Source organism: Camponotus vicinus, unplaced genomic scaffold (assembly GCF_025532165.1).
Source record: "Camponotus vicinus isolate PSW18456_S1 unplaced genomic scaffold, iyCamVici1.0 SCAF_6, whole genome shotgun sequence".
Taxonomy (NCBI): domain Eukaryota; kingdom Metazoa; phylum Arthropoda; class Insecta; order Hymenoptera; family Formicidae; genus Camponotus; species Camponotus vicinus.
In genome coordinates, this window is record NW_028141978.1 from 1,647,078 (window position 1) to 1,673,117 (window position 26,040).

General features: G+C 34.5%; 1 protein-coding gene across 4 annotated transcripts in view; it reads left to right on the forward strand.

The window, feature by feature from the left end:
• Window positions 1-26,040, forward strand: part of Nachralpha1 (nicotinic acetylcholine receptor alpha1) — a 127,050-nt gene that overhangs the window by 43,267 nt on the left and 57,743 nt on the right. For 3 of the 4 annotated variants that reach the window (XM_083103550.1, XM_083103549.1, XM_083103551.1), the window contains one exon: window positions 11,553-11,828. The exons of the other annotated variant lie outside the window; for it this stretch is intronic. In XM_083103550.1, the coding sequence (XP_082959676.1) occupies window positions 11,571-11,828 (258 nt within the window). In that variant the 5' untranslated portion in view covers window positions 11,553-11,570. The remainder of the gene's footprint in view (window positions 1-11,552; window positions 11,829-26,040) is intronic. 4 annotated transcript variants of the gene reach the window in all.

Here is a 26,040-nt window from a genome sequence, read left to right on the forward strand (position 1 = left end):
TTAAATTAAAGAAAGTTGTATTAAAATTGTTTTAATTAAATAAAATTGCAAATTTTTTTTCTGTAGTTTTTTCAATTAATTAATTTTCTCAAGTTGTTAAAAAGAAAACGTGTCCAATATCTATCGCGTTAAAATCTTTAATTGTTACTTATATTTAATTGTTTGTAACACGTAATAACGAAAATTCTCGTTCGAGAATTTATACGTTGATAGATAAATATTTCAAGCAATTCGCCCGATTTATGTGAAAATGAATTTTTGTTTACAAGAAGGATTTTTATATTGTATTAATAAAATTTTAATTAAGTCGACGATGATTGAAGTTTCCATCTAGTATGCCATTTAATATCAACCCTAACATCGAGTGCCGATTTATATGCATAGAGAATTGATCCTATCAAACGGGATGTTTGCAGACGATAAGCATTAAAAGACTTTCATCGTTGCCTCAGAGATAGCGATTTTAATAAACTTTGTTACGCTTGGGAACGTGAGGTCGTTGCTTTCAAAATGAACTTCCAAAGAGCACAACTCTCAAGTTTGTAGTCAAAGGTCCGCTTTTCGTTACTGCGAATGAGTCCAAGCGCGAAACAATATGCATATAAAACGATAATAAATATTTACAATAAAAGAGCGCAATAATATTAGCATATTATTATATATAACAACTCGGAAATAGTTTGAAGTTTTCATATAGGCAATAATTTTTACATACATAAATAATATAATACAGCATAAATGATACAGGTAATATTTTCCTGAAAATTGTCTGTTATTATTATTATTAATCACGTTAATTATAAGTCTTTTATATCATTTAAATATGAAATTCATGATAAATATATTATTTAACATATAATAAATGTACATAACTTGAGATTAGATATTATAATTACGATTTAAAAATATTTTTTTCATCATTAAAAACTCGGTTTATTAAAGATGAAATTTTTTCGAAATGAGATCTTTTCGAGCTATCAGAAATTGCGTTAGTTTTGTAAAAAAAAATTGAATCCTACATTTGCTTATATATCTCTGCCGTTGACCTTTACTTACAGTAAACTGGAATCCATTAATGATGCGAATTTTGCTGGCAGCATCGAGAAGGATAACGCTCGAAAAGCTGAGTTTTTTGAATAGAGCCTTTTCTCGTACGATCGCGGTTGCTTGTTCAACGCTCTTTCAGACACCAGCACTAATTTGCTGGATGAAAAACTAGCGTGTTATTGAGCTTCCTCGCTTAATTGGGTTAATGAGGCGATGGACTTGCCGCAATGAAATGACATTCCGCGTTATTTCAAAAGCCGGCGCATCAGAAAATTCATTAGGAAAATTCTCTGCGACAGAACATTGTAAAAGTTTAGTTACTTGAAGAAATTGCATGGGTAAATATAAATAAGTAGACTTAATGTCCATGATAAATAACAAATAAATTTTTAACTCGAGAAAATTTAAATTAAGACTTCTTTAAAAAATAAAGACTTCTTTATTTTTTATAGAGAAAATATATATTTTCCCTGATATTTTAAATTTTTTTAATGTAAGTGAATAGAAAATTATAATTTAGTTGAATTGCTTTTAATGATTCATATAAGATGCGAGCGTATAAAAGATATGTCATCAAAGCTCTCGTCCTATTTTATTTTATTATTAATAAGAAGGAGTTTATTTTTATTTTTTTATGTTTTTTAATAAGTTTTACAACGTTTTCTAGAATTGTCTTTCTTCAACATGTCACTTTTAAAATGGCGATAATTACTATAATTATTAATAAAAGAGTAAACAATAGTACTTTTATTTATATTAACTATTTCGATTGGTATTATTGCTTTTTCTCAAAGGTCCTTTATTTACCATGCAATTTCCTATGAATGAAATAAATTTCTTAAAATTTACATTTTTGTTTGCACATACATGGCTTAAACAATGCGTAAATGAAGAGTCACTGGGGTGTATTTCGCTGAATATGCTACCTGTCACACTTAACACACACATACACATAGATACATACACAGTTGCAAAGTCGATATTTCAGAGTTGACGCCTAAACACGGTTAAAGGACGCTTTGCACTTCGGCGCTTTACCGCAGGAACAGTTCGAAATGTTCCAAATTTACGATTTCCTGGTTGCTGGAAGCGGTCGGTTCGAAGTACGAACCGCGGCGACGATAAATCAGCATTGTGTATGGCACTTTGAATGCATAATGTCAGCTTACGTGAAAGTAAAATGACTTTATAGGAGAACATTACACGTCAATCAAAACATTATATTGTTGTCAATATTATTTGCTCTGATATTGTGATCACAAATTACGTATATCAAACATCGGATATCGAGCGCGTTCCAGTTTTATAAGATTTTTCTAAATAAATTTCTTGTGTTTAATTGTTATTACATATTAATATTATATTACATATTAAGCTAGGGCAACGTATATATTTATGAAAATATGTTTTATGTTTTTGAAAGAGGCAGAAAGGACTTCTCGATTTTCAAATATTACGAACTCGGGCATAATTAAAACATTCGATTAACGTTACTTTATGATATGAAGGGAAACGTAATGTTGAATAATAGGAGGTTGTAATATAATATTGATCCTTGATGAGAGTCATATTAACGTGATATAAATATCGACATAAAAATACAATATTGGAGGTAGCGTAAATACTTCTTAATTTTTAGCCATTTTTAGATTACTTTTTTTTAATTGAGTTTTTTCTTATATTAAAATGTAAAGGATAAAATTTTCCAACAATTTTCTAAATTAAATATATATATTTAAATTTTTTAAAATTACTTGTAAAAATAAAGAATATAAAATTAGCTTCATATACAGATATACAAGATGTCCAGTAATAACTATATCAGCTATCGTGTGTAGGTAAAGCGGGTTAAACTGAATAGATAAGACCATTTTTCTTTCATTTTGCGACTTTCGCAGTAATTAATTGAGAACTTAATAATCAAATCTTATACCTCGCTACGACAATATCGAAAACGAAAACAAAAGATTTACAAGATGTACACACGCAGATGTATGAGACGGTCTCGAGATGGAAGAGAAAAATTAGATAAATCATCGTGCTCATAGAGAAGATATCACGATCCATAGTAGACTGACATTCTCGGATGCAGCATCGTTTCTTATTGTAATGTTGTCGGCTCTATATGGAATGTCGCCATCTTGAATTAGTTTATCTATATGGATTGCGATTGTCGAGTCGTATCGGTACGGGTCTCATAGATCACCAGGATTGCTTTCCCATTGTGTTCTTCATTCTCTCCATTTTGCATCTCAATGCTTCACCCGTTCTATTTTCAGTCATTCTGCCACAACCATCGCCGAGCCGTTCCTTATTGAATTACTCTACATCTGACGAACGGGCGACCCTTTCGCGATACCTGTGTTCATAAAGAGAATATTATAGTGCTATAATATCATAGTGCTTTAACTTAGCGTCATTTATTCTTACAAACTATTACTGTAGAGACTAACACTGTATTGTATCGCTGTATTGTATAAAATACAAGGGGGGAATAACATTTCATTATGACTTATGCAAAAGCACCGCGTAGCGAATATTACGTTCGCATTAATATTGTCTATTCGAAATTTTAATAGAAAGCGAAACACAATGTCGTACGATTACAACGGTATAGTACAGTGTCTTGATTAGAAGGAAGTTTAATTAATTTCGTGCAGCCACTTATTCTTATTATTTTAAGAGACTAATGAAACTTTAATATAATAGGTTTAATCTAGGTATTATACGAAGTTTTGGTACTTTTCTTTTAACACAGTAAATTTTAAGTTATTTACATTTCGAATTTATATTTGAAAAATATTGTAATCTGAAAACGTTAGAATTATACAGTATGTAGTATAAATTTTTACTAAACAGGAAAGGTCGTCGATTTCACGAGAAAATCTGCCAAATGAAAGCACGCAACATTCTATATACAATAGTATTCAATTAATATATAAACAAAATCAATAAAATATCGTGTGACATATAATAACAAGCGCATAAATTTTTAGCTCAGAAAATATTAGCAACGATCGATCGTAAGGAAATAGCGTAGAAAAATCCTTTTCTCTTTTCTAGCCGTAGACGAGCAGCACTTTAGCATCGTTATTCGCGCGATATTATTCGTTCACTAACAGCCACGCCATTTGAATAATTACGAGTCATAAAGTGCAGTATTTGTCACTTGTGCTACGCTAAATTGCAATGGCAATTCTTGTCATCCGAAAGAGAGAGAGAGAGAGAGAGAGAGAGAGAGAGAGAGAGAGAGAGAGAGTCTTGAATTTCGTGAGGGGAAAAATCACGGGCGACATATAATAACGTGCCGGTTTTTTCTGTCACTTTCCTTCTCTCTCTCTCTCTCTCTCTCTCTCTCTCTCTGTTTTTAACTTTGATTAATGGTGCGCGAGTATGATCGCAGTTCCCAAACGGCAAGGAATGGATTTACATCGCCCGGCAATCCATTTTCGATAGCTCGGTCGAAAACGTATGGCTGCGAGTATTTCCAATGTACAATGTAATATCGAAGCGGCGAACGATTGATTTTTCGATACACACATACACAGATACATATGCGGGTCTTTTAGGCTAGTCAGCACTCTACGCGCCAACAAAAATGTTTTAATCGAAAATTTATCGCTCATGGGAATCTAGTAATAATTCATAATCTTCTCGTACGCTTGATATCTCTTCGTAATTGAATACATTACACTCCGATAGATTAATCCCATTTCTGTCGATAGTATTTATGAGGAAGAGGGGGAGGCAGAGGGTGCTGTGTTTGTACGATGCTGTACGATAATATTTTCACCAAAAGACTATTAACCGAATCGTTTCGTGATATGACGAACAATAATTTCACGGCGATTTCGATATACATCGCGTCCGAGGATTTCTCTTTTGGCGCGACAGCGACGTTTATAGCCTCGCGGATAGTTATGGCTATCGTTATGTAACTTTGGAGACCGGATATATTCCGTCGGTTGCGATTTACGAGTGATGAACACATCATAGATCCCGGACGGTATCGTCTCGCGAGCGACTGAAACGCTTAGTAGAGGGTAGATGTACAAATCGTCGCCTGGCGTCGCGGGGCAATTCATTTCCCGTCGATTTATCCGAAAAGCCGTTGATACCGAAGACTCGTGAGGGAATGGGACGCGAAAGAGAGAGCGAGAGAGACAGAGATGGAGATAGAGAGGGGATGGGGGTGCACAATTGATTTCTTTCCCACCGTCAACCCCGTTCGCCCCCGCCCGTCAAGCGTTACACGATCCATAACCCGCACGGCTTGGCCAGAAACGAGCCGGATGAGAGCGCCGTAAATTCCGCGAGCGCTCTAAATTAAGCCGCGTCTCGTCGGCTAAAGAGAGGTATACGAGGTTGTAAAACGGTGGAAAACCGGCGCTGATTTTATTGTCAGTCCGGTCGCCCTCCCCCGACTTAGGCGTTACTCTTTCTTTTTGTTCTCTACAAATGTGTCTACTTTCGCGTTTCGTGGCCTGCAAAATGCAATTTTTTGCAACATGGAGATCTCTACATTACACGTTTAAAAGTGTTGGAATAAAATTGCATCAGCGTGAAAGGGAAATAGTACGCTTTTATACAAATTTTTTACGATAAACTGAATTATGTCATTTTCCAATGTATATTTCACGTAATTTAATTAGAATTTTTTTCTTATTTCGCTCTATTAGCTTTATGTCTAAACTGCAACGTTGCAAATTGGTTCAATTTATCACTTGGCTTTATCAAACATTACACTTCCTCCCTCTCTGTCTCTCTCTCTTTATATATATATATATATATATATATATATATATATATATATGTATATATATTCAGAGATTCCATTGTATCTTCGAATATTGGACTTCGAATATTGTATCTGCGAATCTGCTTCTTGGTCTATAATTCTATAGCAAACAGTATAATTCAATAGACTATATATCGAAATCTCCTGTATTGTGCTTTTCATATTTTAAGTATGAGAGAAAATTATACGATGGAGATCTTTTTTTTTCTAAAAAATATTTCTCTTTAAAGATTTAATGACAATATATATTGAAGATGGAAAAATACAAATAATATCTATTGAATATTTAAAATATTAAGTCGAGATATCCCGAGATCGGACTCAATTTAACAATCTATCTCGGTATTTTCGCTAAGTAAAATCGACTGAAAATTGTTGGAGAAGCTATAATTAAAATTAAGACCGACAAGTATGTGGAGGATGCATCCGGTATATACATGTGCATATATACAGAAATTCAATACTATCTCTGGATATTGAAACTCCGCGATTTTCTCTCCGCGACGCGACAAAATGCCGCTCTCGTTCTCTCTTCATATCGCGTGGGTCTCCATCCAATCGTCTGCCTCTCATTCCCGTTGATTCACCCAATGCGAAAGGAAATAGACAGCCGGTCCAGCTGATACAGTTCCGCACCGGGTGCATAATAGTCTAGTTAGTTGGTGCAGTCGGTACCAGATTCGATTAGCCTCGTTGCAGTTGCACGAGCTGCGTGGCAGCTTTAAACGATAAAGCGATACGTTTGAACTGTGCTGCATTACGTTCTTCTTGTTTGTATGTATGAGAGAAGAGATGTGCAATCTAGAAAATATTTCGTAAACACATTTATGAAGTAACCATCCTGTATTGTATATTTTGTTCTGAACACATCTCTCATTATTATTGTATTATACTTTAAATGTCATATATCTGTTAATCTCTGTTGCTTCCATTTATAACTTGTTATTAATAACAAAAATAATATATTCGGAAAATGTCAATAAAAAAATATCGCCTTTGTGTATTCTGCGAGAGATATCCTTCCATTCCTATTAATAGAGATAAAGAGAGATAAAGAAAGAACAATAATATTCGGAAAAAATATGTGTTTTATGAATATTTTAATGCAATTTAACAAAATTTTATCACAGTCGTAGAAATCATATTTTTTAATTTTTACTTCAATTGTAATTTCCAATCATTTTTCGAAGTTAATTATATTTTATTTTAGAGGAATGATATCTTTCTCGTGATTTTTCTAAATTGCATATACTAAAAATATAGATGTAACGAAAATATTTCAATATTTTATTTACATTTAATTAATTTTGGCACAAAAAAAGTACATGTCGAGCGATTTCAAAGCGCAGCTCTTTCGAATGTCGAAAGGTTCCGCGATGCCAATTTCGCGAAGCGTGATAAATTATTACGCCGGCCAGCAATATGTCATGCTGCCAGGTAGTTTAACGTCTCGTGGTGGACGTAATACATTTTTCTCCATTTTTCGATGTGTGTCGACCGTCTACATCGCCTGTCGTTAACCGCTATGCAGACATCGCTTTTCCATTTGACGTAAACTTGTATGAATCGCTTGCAATCCGTTGATCGTTACAACTCGCATCGCATGTAAAAGTCGGAGTTACAGCTTTCACGCAAAAGTCGGGCGAAAAAACGACGTTACTGAACGAGGAAGACGTTCATGGATCGCGCAAAAACTTTCGACACGTTTGCTTGGCCTCCTTCTACCGCGCGCCGATTTGTATCCTTCGAATGGATAATAGTCCGCCATTCGTTTCTGATTGTATACAGACTGATGCACTTAGCGTTATCGTCTGTAGTAGCGTTGAATTTTTTGTTTCTTTTCTTTTCTTCAGAACAAGTCCATTTCGCATTCGCAAACTCGTCTTTGTCACGCAGAGTTTTAGTTTCATTGTGCTATATTGATAACTAGGTGTACGTATTTTTCAAATTGCTTTACACAAACGTGTTTGACGTAAATGTGGAATTTAGCAGTGGTTATGCTTCATATATATATATATTTTTTTTTCAGATATTGTTTTGTTCCATTTCTTCATATTAATAAGTAGTTGGAAAGATATTTCTTGCTATAATATAATATTAATATTCTCCTTCTTTTCTTTCATTAATTTTAGAATACATAGTACATCTTATACAGAATATTATATTTATTTCATGAGAAAGAGAGAGATATTGTTGACGTCAAAGTCAAGATACTTTGTTGTTTGTTTATTGAGTAACTTATCCAAACTTATTCTTATACACAAGCTCGAAAACGAAAAAAAAAATATCATATTAATGTTTCTCAATCATTATTATTCATATTATTATCTCTCTTGGATTATACGGAAGGATTAATCTAGTTTTATAAAAGGTGTTTCAATCATCCCGACGTCGATTATACATACGATCCGAGATTGCGTAACTTGTTTTCCGAAGGTACATTGGACGCGCGAGGGAAAGGATGGTTAAATTGATCCGCTGCTTGATCCGGATTGATGGATGCGGCGGCTCATTATTGGTTCCATTATATCCGCTTCCTCAAGCCGCGTCCGATCACTGTCGAACAAGCTGTTCGATCGACCTGTCCTTTTATCGTATAACGAAACCGACCATCTGTAATATAGTACCTAACCGTTATCACTGATCGTGGTTGTATACATATACGGTGGTTGCACATACATGTGTAATTGAATTGGTATTCCTGGGATTTTCGATCAAATGCTAATGAAGGCAGATCTCTATGTATCTATTGTTATGTAAATGGTCACGTAAAAATTATCTAAACTTCAGGTAAAATTTGTGTATGTATGTAATGTTTGTATATTGACTGTAATTGTCTTTATAATATAATAATATATAAGAAGTAAATACTTGCACTACATATTTCGAACAAACGCTGATTAATTTTACTTTAAGCGGTTATATTTTTTTATTTATAGTTACATTTACGAGATTGATGAAATGCTTCAGAACTTTTATATAAATTCTTACTTTAATAAAAAAATAAGGACAAGAAAAAGACAGATATGTAATAACAAATTATTATAAATTGTATATATTATGAAAAAAATACAAAAAATAATATATTATTTGTTAAACATTTTCGTTATTAGTCTTTTATGGAAAATTTTCGAAATACATATTTAATAAATTTTGCGAATTGTTTTCTCTTTTAAAATTACACATAACAAAATGAAAAAAAAACATATAAATTTTTTTTATTCATTGGACATGTATAGTTGTCTCTACTTTCTTTCAAAGTTTCGATAGAATACATTTTCGTGTTTGAACATTCTTTGTCGCGTCTTAGTTTAAGAAGAGGGGCATCAGAGCGCGAGAAGTTACCTTAATACGACGAAATAGTCCTTCGAGGCATACGGTTATGCTGATAATAGCGAGGTAGGCGAGGTAGGTCAGCAAAGAAGCGATAAAACTTCCTCGAGAGCTTCTCCTCTCCTCTGCCTTTTTTGTGACACAACAATGTCGTTCAAGCCCTCTTTATGGACGACTACGCTCCTCGTCACGGGTAGTAAATGACTTGATCTACCAGCCGACCGGCTACATCTTACGATGGGACGGTGACTTGCTTCAGGAAAGTTGACGTCGACGAAGTATTATAAAGAATCGACAGGCGACATCCGTGATACATTCGAGGCAAAAGTATGGCTTTTCGTCGTGCACTTGTCTTCGTTAATACACTTGAAAAATACGAACGATATGCAAAACATGTCAGATCTTCGCAACAAGTTTTCCTCGCGTGATACGCGAATGAACAATTCGCTCTTGCATCAGTCTTCTTTTGTAGAACAATCGCGCTCGACTTCGTAATTAATTAACACCTCACTTAATATATTCGAAATAATTTGATTCATTATTCCCTTGTGATGTTTATCGACCAAATTAAATTCAATTAATTATATTAATTTAGTCAAATCGCATTTTATTAATTTTAAATTTTACTTATGAGAATTTTTAATATTCATATTTGTGTGTAATGATTCAAAGCATATTATCTGTGGCATTTTCAAATATTTTTAAGTGCTTCTGTTTTTCATAGTAGTGTAAAATATGCAAGTAACATTTGATTATATTTTTCCAGATCTAATCCGTTATTTAAAAACGCGTAATTATTTTGTTAAATTCCGAGTGATATTACTTACATATAAAGATTGTTTATTAAATGTACTAATTTAGATAATCCATCATTTTATTTTATTTTATAACATTATATTAAATTCCATCATATATTATATAAATTTAACTTGTAAATTAAAAAATAAACATACAAAAATAAAATAAAAATACCATACTCAAGAATAGGATCGGATAACTAAATAACTTCAGCGTGAGAATTAACTGTGGTCGATAACTGTGGTACATGAAATCGATAGATGGAAGAGAAAATGTCAGTCGCAAATTCACGACAGGAATGTCAATAAACAAACAATCCGTAAGCGATACGGTAAAGTTACGATTTTATTTTACGATAAAATATTTCATCTCTCTCGACTTCGTAATTGCCTGTAATTTTCCTAAATAATCCGTTTTACGATCAAACCTGCATTATAACGATGATTCAAAAGTTGCAAGCACTCGCGTATTATCCGTATCCTAATTTCTGAACGACATGGAATCGAGCGTGAAAAGCGGGCTAATTGCAAAGTCGTTTTGGTTCTTATTCTAAGTGAGATTTATATTTGCTCGTAAAAGAGCGTTCTGGAATTTCTCTAGCTTTTTTTGCCGATATTCTCTTTTTTCAGCAAAATGCGTCATAAAACTTATAACTATTAATCATCTGCCATCGTTCGCGAATGATATCGTCTTATCATATTTTATAAAACATTTGTATAATAATTTTTCAGATTATTTTTAGGTGACGTCCCTTGTTATAAGCCTCGCAATATGAAACTGCGAGATCAAACTGCGAAACTCGTATAGAAAGTGAAATTTGTATAAAATTCCTTTATAAAATTGCCCTTTTGAAGTTGCTCTCCCCCGAGATTTTACATCAAACAGTCATTTCTCAAATTATCAGCAGCGAAAGGTTTTGTCGAAGAAATTTTCCACTTGTAAATCAATTTCATTGATTTTTTTACAGACTTTCGAATAGTTTGTTATTTTTAAATGATATTTAATTTAACAACGTGATGGTATTTAGTGTATTCACTTTTTATTTAAAAAATAATTATATTTTTTATTTGAAAAGTTTTTATTAGAATAAAAGGGAGTTTTTTATAATAAATACATGATTCTGTCTCTTTTTTTCTTTCTCTTGATATATTAAATTGATGTAATAAATTGATTTTATATATATTATTGTATATAAAGTATTGAAACGCGCAATTATTATTCTACTCGTATTATTATTTTTCTTTCATACGCAGCATGCAGAGACGAGAATATTTCAACAAAACTAAATTCTCTAATTATCACCGATTTTTTTTCTATTTTGAACGTTTAAGAAACTAAACGCGAAGTCATTTTGCTTTATCACAGTTAGAATGTCCCTTAATGTTATAATATGAAACAGTCTCAGGATAATTAGCGCGCGAAATGAATTTTAGCCCTCGCGTGCGCGCGCAAGAGAGAGAGAGAGAGATAGAGAGATGGAGGTAGAGAGATCAACGAACCCTGCATTCTCTTTCTCCTTCAACGTTCAACATCACGAGGCATGCATTACAAAGGGGCGCGTAATTTATTGTTAAAGGGGTGGACAAGGCGTACGATGCTTAGGGATGCTTGGACGAACGACGGTGGGAAAGGCTGGTGGCGATGGTGGTCCAGGTTGGGCGGATTGCTGGCGATGGCGGCAGCCATATCCTGTCTCGTTGCCCCGTTTCCGGGCGCCTCGGCCAATCCGGAAGCGAAGCGTCTCTACGATGACCTGCTGTCGAACTACAACCGCCTCATCCGCCCTGTTGGCAACAACAGCGATCGCCTCACTGTCAAAATGGGACTACGCCTCTCCCAGCTCATCGACGTCGTGAGTAGACCCCACTTAACCCATTATGCTGCCGCATGAATAGCGTTTATACTCTATATGGAGTAGGCTGCATCCCCTTCTCTCCGAGGATGCTATGGGGATGCACGCCAGATATGTAGAGCAAGAGTACTTGGTTGTGAAATAGTCCAACGTGTTTCATCGATTGACTCAAGCTATAAGGAATGATATTCAAAGAGTGCGTACGATTGTTTTGTTAACAAAATCAATGAAGTGCAGGTAATATTGATAGTAATGGATTTAACCGTGCAAATTATTGAGAGCATATTTTATCTTCATATTCTTCCCTTTTCCTTGTGTTTTCATATTTTTTTGCGTTACTCGGAATTAAAAATACCAGATTGCATGTGTATTGAACCACGTTCTTATGCGTTATTATTAAAAATATTTTCCCTAATACATTTTGTGTCTAGACAAGACAATTTAGAGCTTTTTCAATTTATAAATCTATAATTCTAATAATATGTCTAATTGCAAGATTATAAGTGATGTATAATTCCGCGGATCAAGTTTTGATAAAATATACACATGTTACACCAATTTTCCTAACTCCATTCGATTTATATAATCTGGATTATACCGCGCCACTCAATTTACTCAATATTGATGTATATGGATGATGCACACAAATGCGAAACAATATAATGCGCGAAGCTCGCTTTCTCAACTGCTATACGGATTATTTCATTAGAATTCAAATTAGAAAATCCAGCTATTTATAAACATTTGATTAAATAATTTTTATCATTTTAACGAGATTTACACACATGCAATAGAGAAAGTAGAATATTTCACAACCATTTATTCTTTATAATATTTAATATATATCTCTTTTTATTATATATTCCAATTATTATGATAAAGTCGAGTCTGCATTATGATGCAGAACAGAGCATATTTCGCAATTAATTATACCAAACTGTATATGTGATTCAACACAGTTAATAATACATCATAAATATCAGTGTGTTTTTCAAGATTTTTTTGAAATTTGAGACATGACCAAATGATTTCTTCGAAACATTCTTACATTTCAATCAAATAACCGCTACGTCGTTTTCGTTTGCGATGTTATGTGTTCATCCAAAAAGATGTTCAAACAGTTGCAACGCGTGGAATACGGGTTATGCGCTAGATGTGTGACCGATAACGGGCGTCCACGTACTTGTGGTGATAAGTTGGATTCCGGGAGTTCCTCTCCCGGAAACGGAACTAATTTACAAGCGAAGGGATCCGTGGCACTCGAGCTATTAATTGCCATAATCTGATCGTCAGCAATCAATCGCATCTCGACGAGAAACGCTCGAAACTAAACGTATACGCGCGCGGCATACACATATATGCGTGAGTACCGATCAATGTGTTAGAATTACGTTGATTGTCTCCCATACCCCGCATTGTCTCCCACAGTTATTACATTCGAGTTACATGCCCGCGACTCGATCTGAATTTCGGCAGTAATTGCCTCGATCATGGATCTCTATCGACTAATACGCGCTTCTGTCTAAACCATAATTAATTTGTTTTCGGCTGGACGCTTACTCTCGTGCATTATCGATGTAGAAATCATCGACTACGAATTCGAATATGAATAATGTTATCAAATCGAAATGCAATAAGCACTTGATTTCAAAATTAGAAATCATAGAGATCTACTGTTATTGTCCTTTAATGGATGATAATTATAATGGATCGGATCGGTTGCTATAAATTTCTTTCCATCATTTAACGCGATTAAATCGTATTCAAAAGGAATTTATATAAATTCGATCCTAATGTTTTATTTTATTACATCATTTTGAGATAACAGAAATTTTTTTGACATAATTATTATATTAATATCTAAAATAAAGATGTTTTATATACTTATGAAAAGAACATTTTTAAGGAAAGATATGTTATTGTCAAGTAATTACTTCTTCTTAGGAAATAATTGCATCTTCTATAAATTATTTACATTTATAAATTATTTATCTCTTTATCTTTATGTTAGACATATATTAGATGATTTATAATTTACCATGAAATTTAAAATATTCCATTCAGATTTAAAATATTCCATTTTTCAATTTTGAATTCCGTTTATTATTTTATGTCATGTAATACAGAAGCATTTAAAGTAATGTAAAATATATATATGTGTGTGTGTGTGTTTGTGTACATATATATCACATATATAAAATAATGGATTTCTCAATTTTTAACGAATTATAAATCATCTGAAATGAATTTTAATATGTATTTTATGCTATTGTTTAATGAAGTAGAATTTTCGACATTTGAATGCTTTAATACGCGTCAACAATTTTAAGCGAAAACTTGCAATTTCGTCGCTCTCGTTGCGCGGATGCAATAATTGCTAAATACAAACGAGAAATCGTCTAATTGGTTTATAATAGTTACCGGTCTACAATGTATTTATATATGATTCACTAGAAACGCGTGCGGCGTAACTTTTCACTGATTGAAAATCCCATAGCGGAACGTAAATACTACTTAATTACTGCAATGGTATGTGCAAACGAACTCATTCGCTTTGCAGATATCGTCTATAGAATTTATGAAACAATTGTTGGCTTCGGATTACCAACGAAGGTAGTATGAGAAATAACGAACGCGTATTTTGAGCGTCGTGTTATCTAAAGCAATCGTGATATTGAAAGCGCGATACTCGAGGCTCGATCAGCGACGATTAACATCGGATATCTCGCGTGTTTTCTACCTCACATGCAGCGATACTTGTTATGTAACACTGCCAACGCCCACTTTTTCATAGCTAGCGGCTTGATAAAAACTGCAAAATTCGATCAATAGTCAGAGGCTAACTAGACAATTATTTTTCCACACAAGTAGCTGTGCCAATTTATCGTGATCGAGAGAAACGAGCGAAAGCACATTGGGATAAAAAGAGGAAATGAGAGCTTTTATTTAATTGTTACGAAGTCACACTCCAAAGGTATCGACTAATGATAAGTGCTTCGATTTTGCAAGTTTAAATGTACTTCTGTTTTCTTATAATTACCATTGTGATTATTAATCCTGTTGAATAGGAAATTATTAATTTATTAATATAAAATTTTAAACTTTATTTGATTAAAAATAATCGTGGTACAATTGATGACGAGATGACGTCAAGTAAATACAAATAAATAAAACCACATTTCTTTATTGACTGTTTAATTCGAGGAGAATGATTTAGAAGAGTAATTGTATTCTTTGGAATTATCTTGGAATTCTCTTACAATATTATCTATTATCGCACCAATAATTCGAATCGAACAAATATTGATCATAAAAATGTAATAAGAATTGCGCAATTTTTATGAAATGATAACAATGATATCATATATAGCGTAAGAGGGATGCGCGCATTAAATCTGCACGAACGACAATGCGAATACGTTAACAGATAGTCGAAAGTATAGATCGCTTAGTTCAGCAACGGAATGGTATCCCAACGGACTCATAAGAGGACCGATTCCTCGCGCCGTAGTGTTCGATCATTATTTACACGGCCTCCTTTTCAAGGGAATCACCTTCTTGGAATCGCACTTGTTCTCCACGGAACATCCATCCCTCTTCTTTCCCAATCCGCTCTCCTGCATCGATTCTACGGGGATTTACGAGCGGCAACACAACAGCAGGCAGCGAGATTGACTTTTACTTCTGTGGATGGATGCGGCTCGAAATCACGCGCGTGGTTTTCCCTTCTCTGCCCCGACCGTTTTCTTTCTCCTTCCTTTATTATCGCGAAAGGATTTTCTTGTTGTGCGAAACGTGAATTGCGGAAACTCGGGAAGTTTTATTCGTCAAACGACGAGTTACGCCTCGATCAACTCGCATTATGAGTTTGCACAAGTAACCGCTGTTATTAAATCACTACCTTACGCTTTGATCAAAATGATGTTTTTTGTTCGTGAGACTGAATGCATCTTACATCCGTTCTTACAAACATTTTCTCCCTTATTTGTCTTCCTCGCATTTCTTTCTATACAATTTCTCAATTCCTCTTTTTAATTTTATTTTCTATCTTTTCTAACTTTTTTATAAACTACAAATCGCGATATAGATCATTTTCATTATGTAATGTCATTTATTGAAATTATTTGAATAAATGATCAAGTGCGCGTTCGCGTTCATTTGGCAAAATGCAGAATCATTATATGTTCCTTGATATTGTGGCTTGTTATTAATTTCGTGATCAACCACGATTTGGATCAAATCGAAATGTGTCAATGATTGCCAAATCTTCGCGCCGAAACGGCAAAATTGTCTGTCAGCTATCGTCGGTTACGCGGGTGATTGCATTCGATCCATCTTTGATCGACAGGCGGACATTTGAGTGCACGCGTTTCACGACAGGTGCATAATCAAAGTGGACGATTGCATCCCGAGAATTGTTGTCGCAATTTTCATTTGACAGTCGCGGGAATTGTTTATTTGCGGTGCACCGTAAACTGCCGTTCAGAATCGCCCTGCCCTTTGGCTCTCTCAACTTTTCGTTTCTTCTAATTAAACCACCCGGACGATGTTACGAAACTGAAAACTAGAGCGCACGTTCGCAGGTTGTTCAGAAATTCCGCGCGTGTTACTCCTTCGAGCACCAAGTAGAGAGGATTTATGATGGGTGGCGATTATCGATTGCGCCACGATCATTATTCCCGTTAGAAGGCACACTTATCTTCAAGAAGCTTTACTACTTTTTACGCGAAGATATTGTTGCTGTGCAGACATTACTTTGTGCAATTTTACTCAAGAAATTTCAAATTACGATAACGCTGATATTTTACATTATCCTAGAATATAATGAAATAAGAATTCGATAAAATTCTAAATAAATCGATTAAATAATATAATCAATCTTTTTATAAACACATCAATGTGTTATTTAATTTTTTTAAAGCAGAAATATAAAAATTGAGAATGTGCCGTTATATAATCCATTATCGGCTGTAAATCTTTCGATTTTAGCATGTTTTATAACGAGAGATGCAGAAACGTTATTTTCCATACGAGCTATTAAACAAGACAGTCAGATAAAACACGTTAAAAATAATTTCGAGTTATTTTCTTGCTCGTTTATATGTGGAATATGTGTTTATAGCGAAATATTATAAATAAATGAGCATTCTTTATCAATTAATTCTTCGGTTACACGCAATTATGTAGAAATCATTGCAAATCTTTCGATCGTTAAGATAATACAATGAAATTATTATAAATGCTCGGACATCATCGTAATTTAAATGTGTGGGATGGATTTAATTCTACAGATTAAATCTAATCAATCGAGTTGGATTTTTGATCAAATGTTTGCAACCGCAATATTACGTAATTGAGGTATTTATATGTATTATGTATTTTATTAACGTAGTAATTTTTATACATCTACAATTTCCATATCATGGGAGTATGTATAATATTAATAAAACTGTATATTTTTTAACATATTTGTAATCACTGATTAATTATGAATCGTGAATACACAAGATATTATATTGACAATTGTAAATGAAATTCAATTTACATAATTGTGGATATATTGCACATAACAATGAACAGTTTTTAAATATATCTGGAGGGATGGAAAAGGGAGGAGATTAATGAGCGTAATCGTTGCTTATTCGAATGCAATTACATTCAAAAGCAAACGAGAATTCGTACGACGCGTCCGAAATTATTATCTCTAGCACGAGATATGGATATTAATTGAAATACTTTTTACTTTCTGATTACATGAATGTTTTTTAGTCTTGCGTTGATTAGCGCCTCAAATTAATTAACTAGTGTAAAAGACAAGCGGGCGGCGCGCGCTTCTTCTTTCATGTGCTCGCGTTCTGTTTCACGAGTGTCAATTAAGGTGACTCACTTTACGTAATCAGGGATTACAAATTCGCTTTTCTCGGGTTTCTCTTTTCTGTCGAGTAGCGAAATAAATCTCATCGCGTCTTGAGACGAGAATGTCGGCGACGTGGTTGGTTCTTAAGGTTTGCGTTACAGGAGGATCGCATTGCCTCGTCGTCATCAACCGCCATGCGATAACGAAGGCATGTTTTTGCTCGTTAAGATCATTGCGGAAGAGAGATTCTTTTTTTTTTTTATTAATGATTCGATATTTCATCCTTTCGCGAAGAGTTTTGTCTTCGTGGCAAAGATTCAAAAAAATTCCTGAATCTGCATATTATTGAACTTTGTATAGATAATGCGCAATGCCTACCATCAATTATTGCGATTAAATTGAGCGATAATGTACCGTTATGGTGAGGATTTTTAATCCAATAATAAATGATGCTATATTTTATCTTAATAGCTTGAGGGAAGCACGTTCAAATATATTTTTCATTCTTTATCTTCCTACTCAGCAGAGAAAGATGGCTAAAGGATTATATGAAGAAATTCGTAAATGATGAACTTCAACGATGTTCATTCTTTTTCACACTTTAGAAAATATCAGCTTAAAGATTGCAACAGTTTTGAGAGATACGATCAATTATCAACTTTTTTTAAGATTATAAAAACATTTGTATAAATAAATTAGTATAATATTTGAATAGTTTCAATTTTAAATATTTGAAACGTTGTTGAGAGAGAATTATATATATTTCTCTCTGTGTGCCTTCATTTTAAATCTACTAGATATATTTAATTTTTTATCCTTTCTTGTGCTCTCAAAGTTATTGAATAGCCTTCCCAGCAGATTGTGGTCGTACTTCGAGCGAGATTGAACCAGTCCATTTACATGCCCAGATAAATCCGCTTTCCGGCGGACCAAGTGTTCGAAGTCGATATATTTTCGATTACCGTGTCGTGCCATGCCTCTGCCCCGTGTCTGCAAAATTGATGATTCTGGCGGCAGGATCATTGATCCCGGAGAATAATCGTTTTCGCTCTTGTTTCCGGCCACCGCCAGTGGTAATTAAGCTCTTATAGTTTTCGCAGACTATCGGTTCAGTTTCCAATTGCTGTAACTACCATGAAACTTGGTTGCTGGTGCTGCTTTCAGTGAAAAAAAAGAGGATCGTCTCTCACCGCAAGTGGGAGGTGAGCCCGCGTTTCCCGTAGTTACCCCAGGACAATGAAAATTGGTTAGCCCATTTTCTACGACATTCGGTGAGCCTTTCCTATACCGCCTCATTTAATTGCACGCGAATAACCGTGCCGGGGTTAATCGCTATAAACCGCCATAGTTTGAGGTCATTAGAGACGAGTGCGCGTTGAAAAATTAATTTCTTTTATTTCTCGGGTCTAGTTGAAATTATTTAATACGACACGTGAATATATTGCCTTGTTTAATATTGTACAAAATATTAAACCTGCGAAATTAACTCTTGATATTGCGAACCGAGAGACCTACATTATTTAAAAAAAGTTGCTTATATTTTTTGTACTTATCAAAAAATGAATTTATAAGATTTTATGCATGCATTATTTTTTATTATATAATAAAACAATAAATATGTTTAAAAAATATGTCACAATATAAAAAAAAATGGAAAAATTTCTTCGATATAAATAAATTTTTCAAAAGATTTTTTGAAATACATATGTTAGTTTTGCATTATCGTGAAAATGCATTTCGAGTGAATATGGGCGAACATTACCCACGATTATTATAATGATCATGCATTTTTCGGGCATACAACTCAGCATGCATTTGTGTATGAATGTTTGGCTCAGCAAGTAATGGTTTTCTCCTTCATTACCGAGTGCCTCCGGTAATTAAATTTCCCTTAATTTTCACAAGCCACTGATCTTCTCGTAATTCTAATAATTAAGCTCTCTGTTCCTACGATTTCCAGTCGAGCGGACGTTCAATAATGCGTTTCAATGGACGATGTGACTAATCTGACAAGCGCTGCCACCAAATCCATACTATTTCCGTATCTATTGTACTTTATCGACACAGAAATTTCTTTATCAGAATCTATAATAATGTATTAAAATACAGCATAAAATTGATGCGATAGATAATTTAATAACTAATGAGACACACACACACATATACATATATGGCATTTATATATATAAATCTTTCAAATATTAAATATTTTATTATATATGTTTTAATTTTTTGTAATTTTTACGAGTCATTAATTATACGTCGTGCAATAGTAGACCGAAGCTTATAATTCTTACGAATAAAACCTTTTAAATGGCATTCTGTACACGCGTGTCATCAATTTCTGTGCATCAGAAATGGATGACGGTATGATCGATGATCTCCTGATAGCACGAGGTTTAATATTACTGGTAATTGAGTTCCCTGTAACGGCACATGTTCGGTTGTATTAATAATACGAGCAGTTCGGCTTTAAACTTCTGGGGATCTCCGGGTTGTCCGTTGAACGCATTTAATCGAAATAACTAAAGCTCGATAAGCCTTCAGAGTGAAATCTACGAAGATGATTGAATTTAAGAGGACTCGTATATCGAATCGTGAATAACTGACGGACTTCAGGGGAAAAGATCACCTTTGTCAATATACGTTTCTTGATCAATCCGAGCAGAAATTTTATCTGTTTACATATTGCATTCTCGAATCGAAATTAACTTGATCGAACAATTAAATAACGTTGATGGATCGTGGATAATAAAAAATGATGTGATGAAAAAGTAGATTTATTATAAAAGTTAATAATATTGCTGTCTTCCTTCTCCTGTGATACACCGATGTCTAAGAGACGAATTTATTAAAAAGCTTTTTTGATAGATGAGTTTCTTTTATGCGTTCGAGGTGTTCTGAATTATGGGAATTATGGGAATAATGAAATTAGGTGCCTTCCCTCTCAGGCTTTGCCACGACGTCTTACGTCACCAATTAACAGGAAATCCACTTTACTTCTTGTCACGTCATATTGCATTAAGATTTGCACTTCAATATAGCTGTTACTCGCGAGAATAGATAAATCGCGTTGCTGGCTAATAGAATCTCCAAGAAAGCGCGATGTTCGGAACAAATCTAAAATATCTTTAGAGCAAAAGGCTTTAATCAAGAATTGAATCATAATTTTTCTAGATCTTAATTATAGCGAAAGACTCTGTAGCTTCGAAATATGCATCACGCTAAATACTGCTGGTACTAGTTAGCTTCTAGCATTTTAATAAATTCTATAAAATTTTGATTTATTTCTATATAAATAAATTTTATAGAATATCTAACGCGATATATATAATATCGATTTTCCGAGAGAATGAATAATATTTACTTTCATTAACAGTGTCAAATCATATTTACTTTTATTAACTGCGCGATGCAATTTTCGCGAACAAAGCCGTTGGCGGACGATTTATCGATGCGAGACGGCGTCGTCGACATGCGCGAGATCAAATTGTTTATTACGGCATCGCAATGGTGCGACATTCGGGATTCGCGTTTAAAGGATGCCAATTTATGCGCCGCGCTGACGCTAAGCAACGGCACGTAAAATCCGGAATGCTCGCGAATGCAAATGACCATCCGGGGCTAATGATCGAGACGCGGGGTTGAGAGAGAGAGAGAGAGAGAGGAAGACAAGAGAAAGAGAGAGGGGGAGAAAAGAGGGAGGAGAGAGAGAGAAAGAGAAAATGGCCGCTAAAATTGAAAAGCGCCTTGTCGGACGGTCACGTAATGCGAGATCACTCCTGTAATCCGGCCGCTGCTCTGCGGAATGTGGATGGATGTTTAAAGCGCGCCGCACCGGCTCGCTCAAAATCGTCCAATTTGGGTGCCGAACATCCGCCTGCGTGCGGCCTGTTAAAGCCATAGGGAACTTAATTATCCTAGCTGTCCTGTAACGAGGGCGAGGAGGAAAGGGGATTACTCTCGTTTCCGTTGAATCTCGTCGTCATTCGTCCGCGCGTTGCCAGCAGCGCCGATTTGTTACGGACTTGATATAGCTGCTTAAAGTCGCTTTCTGGATCGCTGTCGCCCTGTAATATATTGGAGAGCTGTCATTGATAATCACCGCGGTACTTCGTGACCATAAGTTGCCTCTAGTTTAAACGCGGGTCTGAGGTGTGTCATGTTTAGGAGAATTGGAATTGGAAATTGATATTTCCTGAGTAATATATTTGCCTCGCGCCGCTTTGTGCCTAAGCCTATTGTCAGATTAAATCGATTCTAATAAATTGAAATTAATAAGAATTGTTGATTTATCGTAATTGTATTTATACAAACATATATATCGATATCAATAAATTCATGATAAAGTCTTGTAGAATTCTATTGATTAAAATAAAATTGCAAATTCTTTAAAGACTGTATATAAAATAATTTTTTTTAATATACCGATGATTACATCATCGATATAAATCTAATCAAATTCTTATATGTCAATTTTTACGTAGTGTTTATTTGTCTCCGAATTAACTTTATATCGTTATAATGGTGACTTTTGTAACAACTAAATTATGTACTTTTCGAAGAATTGTATATTTTCTTAGTTCTTTATATATCTATGTTTATAATATATTTCAATATGCGCCCCTGATATGTTATGCATATACGTTGTCCCACGGATGTACGATATAATATAATCCCGGATAAGAAAAGCGCGCGTGACTCGCACTAAGTATCGTCGGGGAATTTTTATTCGCCGCACGCACAACGGCAAAATGTGCGGATGCGTTAAATATAAATGAAGCCCGATATGAAGGTTGGTTAACCCGCGGTAGAGGCTTTCAATGTTTGCGCGACCTCGACAACCCCGAAGCCCGCCCCTTCACTACCCTGTAATAATCTCCACGGATTTACGAGTCGTTCCATTCGAGAATCACGTCAGCTTATATGTGGAATTATGCCGCGCCGCAGGATTACGATTTATAGATGCGTGGAAACGCAAAGCCGTCCTACGCGACTTTCGCGTTCCTCGCGCGCTTCCACGCTTTGTCGAGAAAAATCGCACGGAAGAAACGCGCTCACGATTATCGATACATGACGGATTACGGCGACGGATCTGTGACACGTCGACATTCGCGATTTCGTTTGCATATTTAAAATACGATGAACGTGAAGTTTAATTTTCGAACGTATACGATGTGTCAACGTTAAGAGGAGATGATTTTTTTCACGCTCCTTCTCGATGAAAGCTACGGTATTGAAATTACACACGCAGAATTTTCCCTTTGCCAGCTACTGTAAAGATGATGGCTACGACGCGAATGGAAAAGTCGAAGAGGATGGGGCGGCTTTTTTCTTGAAGGGAAAAGTAATAAGATCGCGTTACGATGCATTAGCTTCGAGCGGATTAATACGCAATTTTCCTCGGTGCAGCTCCATCAGATATAACTTTTCGTGTCTGAGAGCGCTCTGTGGACCTTTTCCAATTTCCTGTTGTAGCTCGCCACAGGCGAATATAATCCGGGGAAGATATAATATCTACAGTAGCTACATAGAATATTTTGCATAAACACGTCGGTAGCGTAACTTAAAATGATATTGTATGGGAGATATTAAAGTAAAAGAAGATTCATTTACGAAAGAAACTTGATTTGCTTTGTTCTTTTCGAATTTAGAAGACCGTATCTTTCGCAAGGTTTTCTTTTTTTTTCCTCTATTTTAAGATCTGCGGCTTATTTCTTCGTATAAAGCATCTTATACATTCCCGAGTAAAAGGTAAGCGTGGTTTCGTTGTGACGCACAGGTGTGCCTAAAAAGGAAAAACCACGCATTAAAAATAAAAACCAACGGCGACATATCTCGACATGACATTTCAGATCCATCAAGTTATGGCATTCTACGACTATATCTGACGTGTACTGGAAATATCGATTTTTGCATAAAAAAGTGACTTGGAAAACAAATATGCGCATATCGTAATATTGAAGAAATGTAACTTTCAGCGTTATAATCTTGTAATCATCGAGACTCGATTATTTGTCGTTGTCCAATAGAAAAATTTCTGTCACGTCGCATATGATAGTGATATTAGTTAAAGGCGATTCAGGAAGAAATACTTGTTTTCATTTGTGTAAACGGTTTTGATGAATCGGTCATTGAATAATATTTCAGTCATTAAAACTTTAAATACTAAAACTTTAAATTATGTCAAGTTACTCTCTTTAATATTATACAATTTTTTTTATTTACTTACAATTAATTAAAGTTATACAACTTCGATTTTTCAAGAAATTATTTTTCAATTTTAATATTTTCAAAATAATATATGAATATAAATATTTCAACAATCTATATATATGAACCTTGTAAGAAATTTTTTAATTTGATATATTGTTATATTTATAGACAATTTTATCGAATACAACAATAAAGTGTTTTATTATTTTCAACAGGAAATATATTGTCTCTTAAATTATTAAAATTTGCAAAGGCAATAAATTATGAATTAAAAATAGAAAAAAATATATCATAAAGTGTTAAAATTGCAACAAATGCGTTGAGCAAGAAAAATCAATTTTTCTCGGACGGACAATATTGCAGTTGTACATGTTACTTTTGCGTTACCATTCCAAGTAGAAAAAGAGCCACTGCTATACGTTTTTGATAGCCCATTTCTAGCCAACTTGCTTCAACTCATCACGGAATCCTCGCACCTTCTTTGCCTGCCGTAATCGTATTTTTTTCTACGTATTAAACCAGCAGCCATCTCTTCTTCCTCCTTATCTCCCCCCGCGAGCAACTCCGTTGTCGTCTTCGCGCGCCTGTCGCCCATTTTTCCCCAACTTTTTTCTAACTCCTTTTCCATCTCATAATTCCCATTCTCGTATGGCCGAACAAAGGAGGATATCCGTTCCCTCGCTCCTTGCGGACGTCGAGACAACGCCGTCTGTCCATTGTCGACTTTCTTTTCGCATCGGCTAACTTCCGTTTTCTTCGTGCAATTTTCACCGTTATTCCGTCTTCACCCGCGCCGTGACATCCGAGAAAATCCGCTGGAGCCCGCGAATACAAGGACGTCCAGGGGAGAAATTAAAAAGACATTGTGCTCTTGCCGGCGGTTGCGGGATCGAGAATCCTTATTCGCAGGATAAGGAGGCGTGCACGAGTGATCACTCTCTCTTGCTCTCTCTCTCTCTCTCTCTTTCGCTCCTTTCTTCCCCATTATATCATTTATACACGCTCTCTGTTCTCGCAGCGAACGTGTCGCGATGTAAAAGCACGAATCCATTATAAAACCATGTATACAAGCTGCTCCTGTTTCACCGTATTATATATATATTTCAGAAGCGGAAAAAAGTGAAGCTCGGAAACTACTTTTCTCAAAAGCAGTTTGTAAAAGTACAGAATGATGGATGACTACGTGGTAAAATTCACTTTCAAAATTAACCAATAGAAGAGGGATGAATTCAATTAGATTAAAACACGCATGTATAAAAAATAATATAGATTCATATTATTTAAATAGATTCTTTTTTAATGATTTTTTTTATAAAGTACGAATTGTTTATAAATATTTATAACGATTTTCTATTATTATGCGCGTTTTAGTTTAAGATTAAGATTATATCAAGAACAGCATTAGCATTATTTAATTCTTTTTAAACACGAAGTGATTATTAAATTATCCAAAATATATGCAAATACATATATGTATATTACGGAATCTATACAAATTTTTTAACTAAACGTTGTTTAATGCATCGTTTAATAGAATCGCCGAATTTCTTTCAAATACACGACGCGCTAATATGTTCCCTGATGGTGATGCACAACGTATAATTTTGTCGAAATCATACGCAATCAGCGAGTCGCGAATATAAATGTCATATTTGTGCGGACGCAAAAATTCGTTTCAGTCCTTGACATTTGCATAACCGAGTTTCCTGAATCGCTACATCCGAACTATAGAGCGGAATTGAGATCGTTGAGCTGTCTGTGCCAGCAACGAACACACGAATATATTTTCATACCGCGATCACATAATTAAGTGCAGTGAATCGAGATTTTTCGAGAAGCCCATCATGCTATCAGTATTATTCTAAGTTATATAAGCATAAAATGTACTTTAAATTAAAATTTCTAATTTCAAAAATAATTTAACAAAATATTTTAACAAAAATTGTATATAATTTGTTATGCATATTTTATTTGTATAAAGCAGCGTTCAGTAATAAACTTATAATTAATTAATTGATAAGACAAAAAGAATTTAACAGTGAAAATGAAGTAAATTATATGGACGATTTTTGATCTATAATAATCCGAAATTTTTCTAACTGAATTATTTTGTTTTTGTTAGGAACTATGCATTCTCAA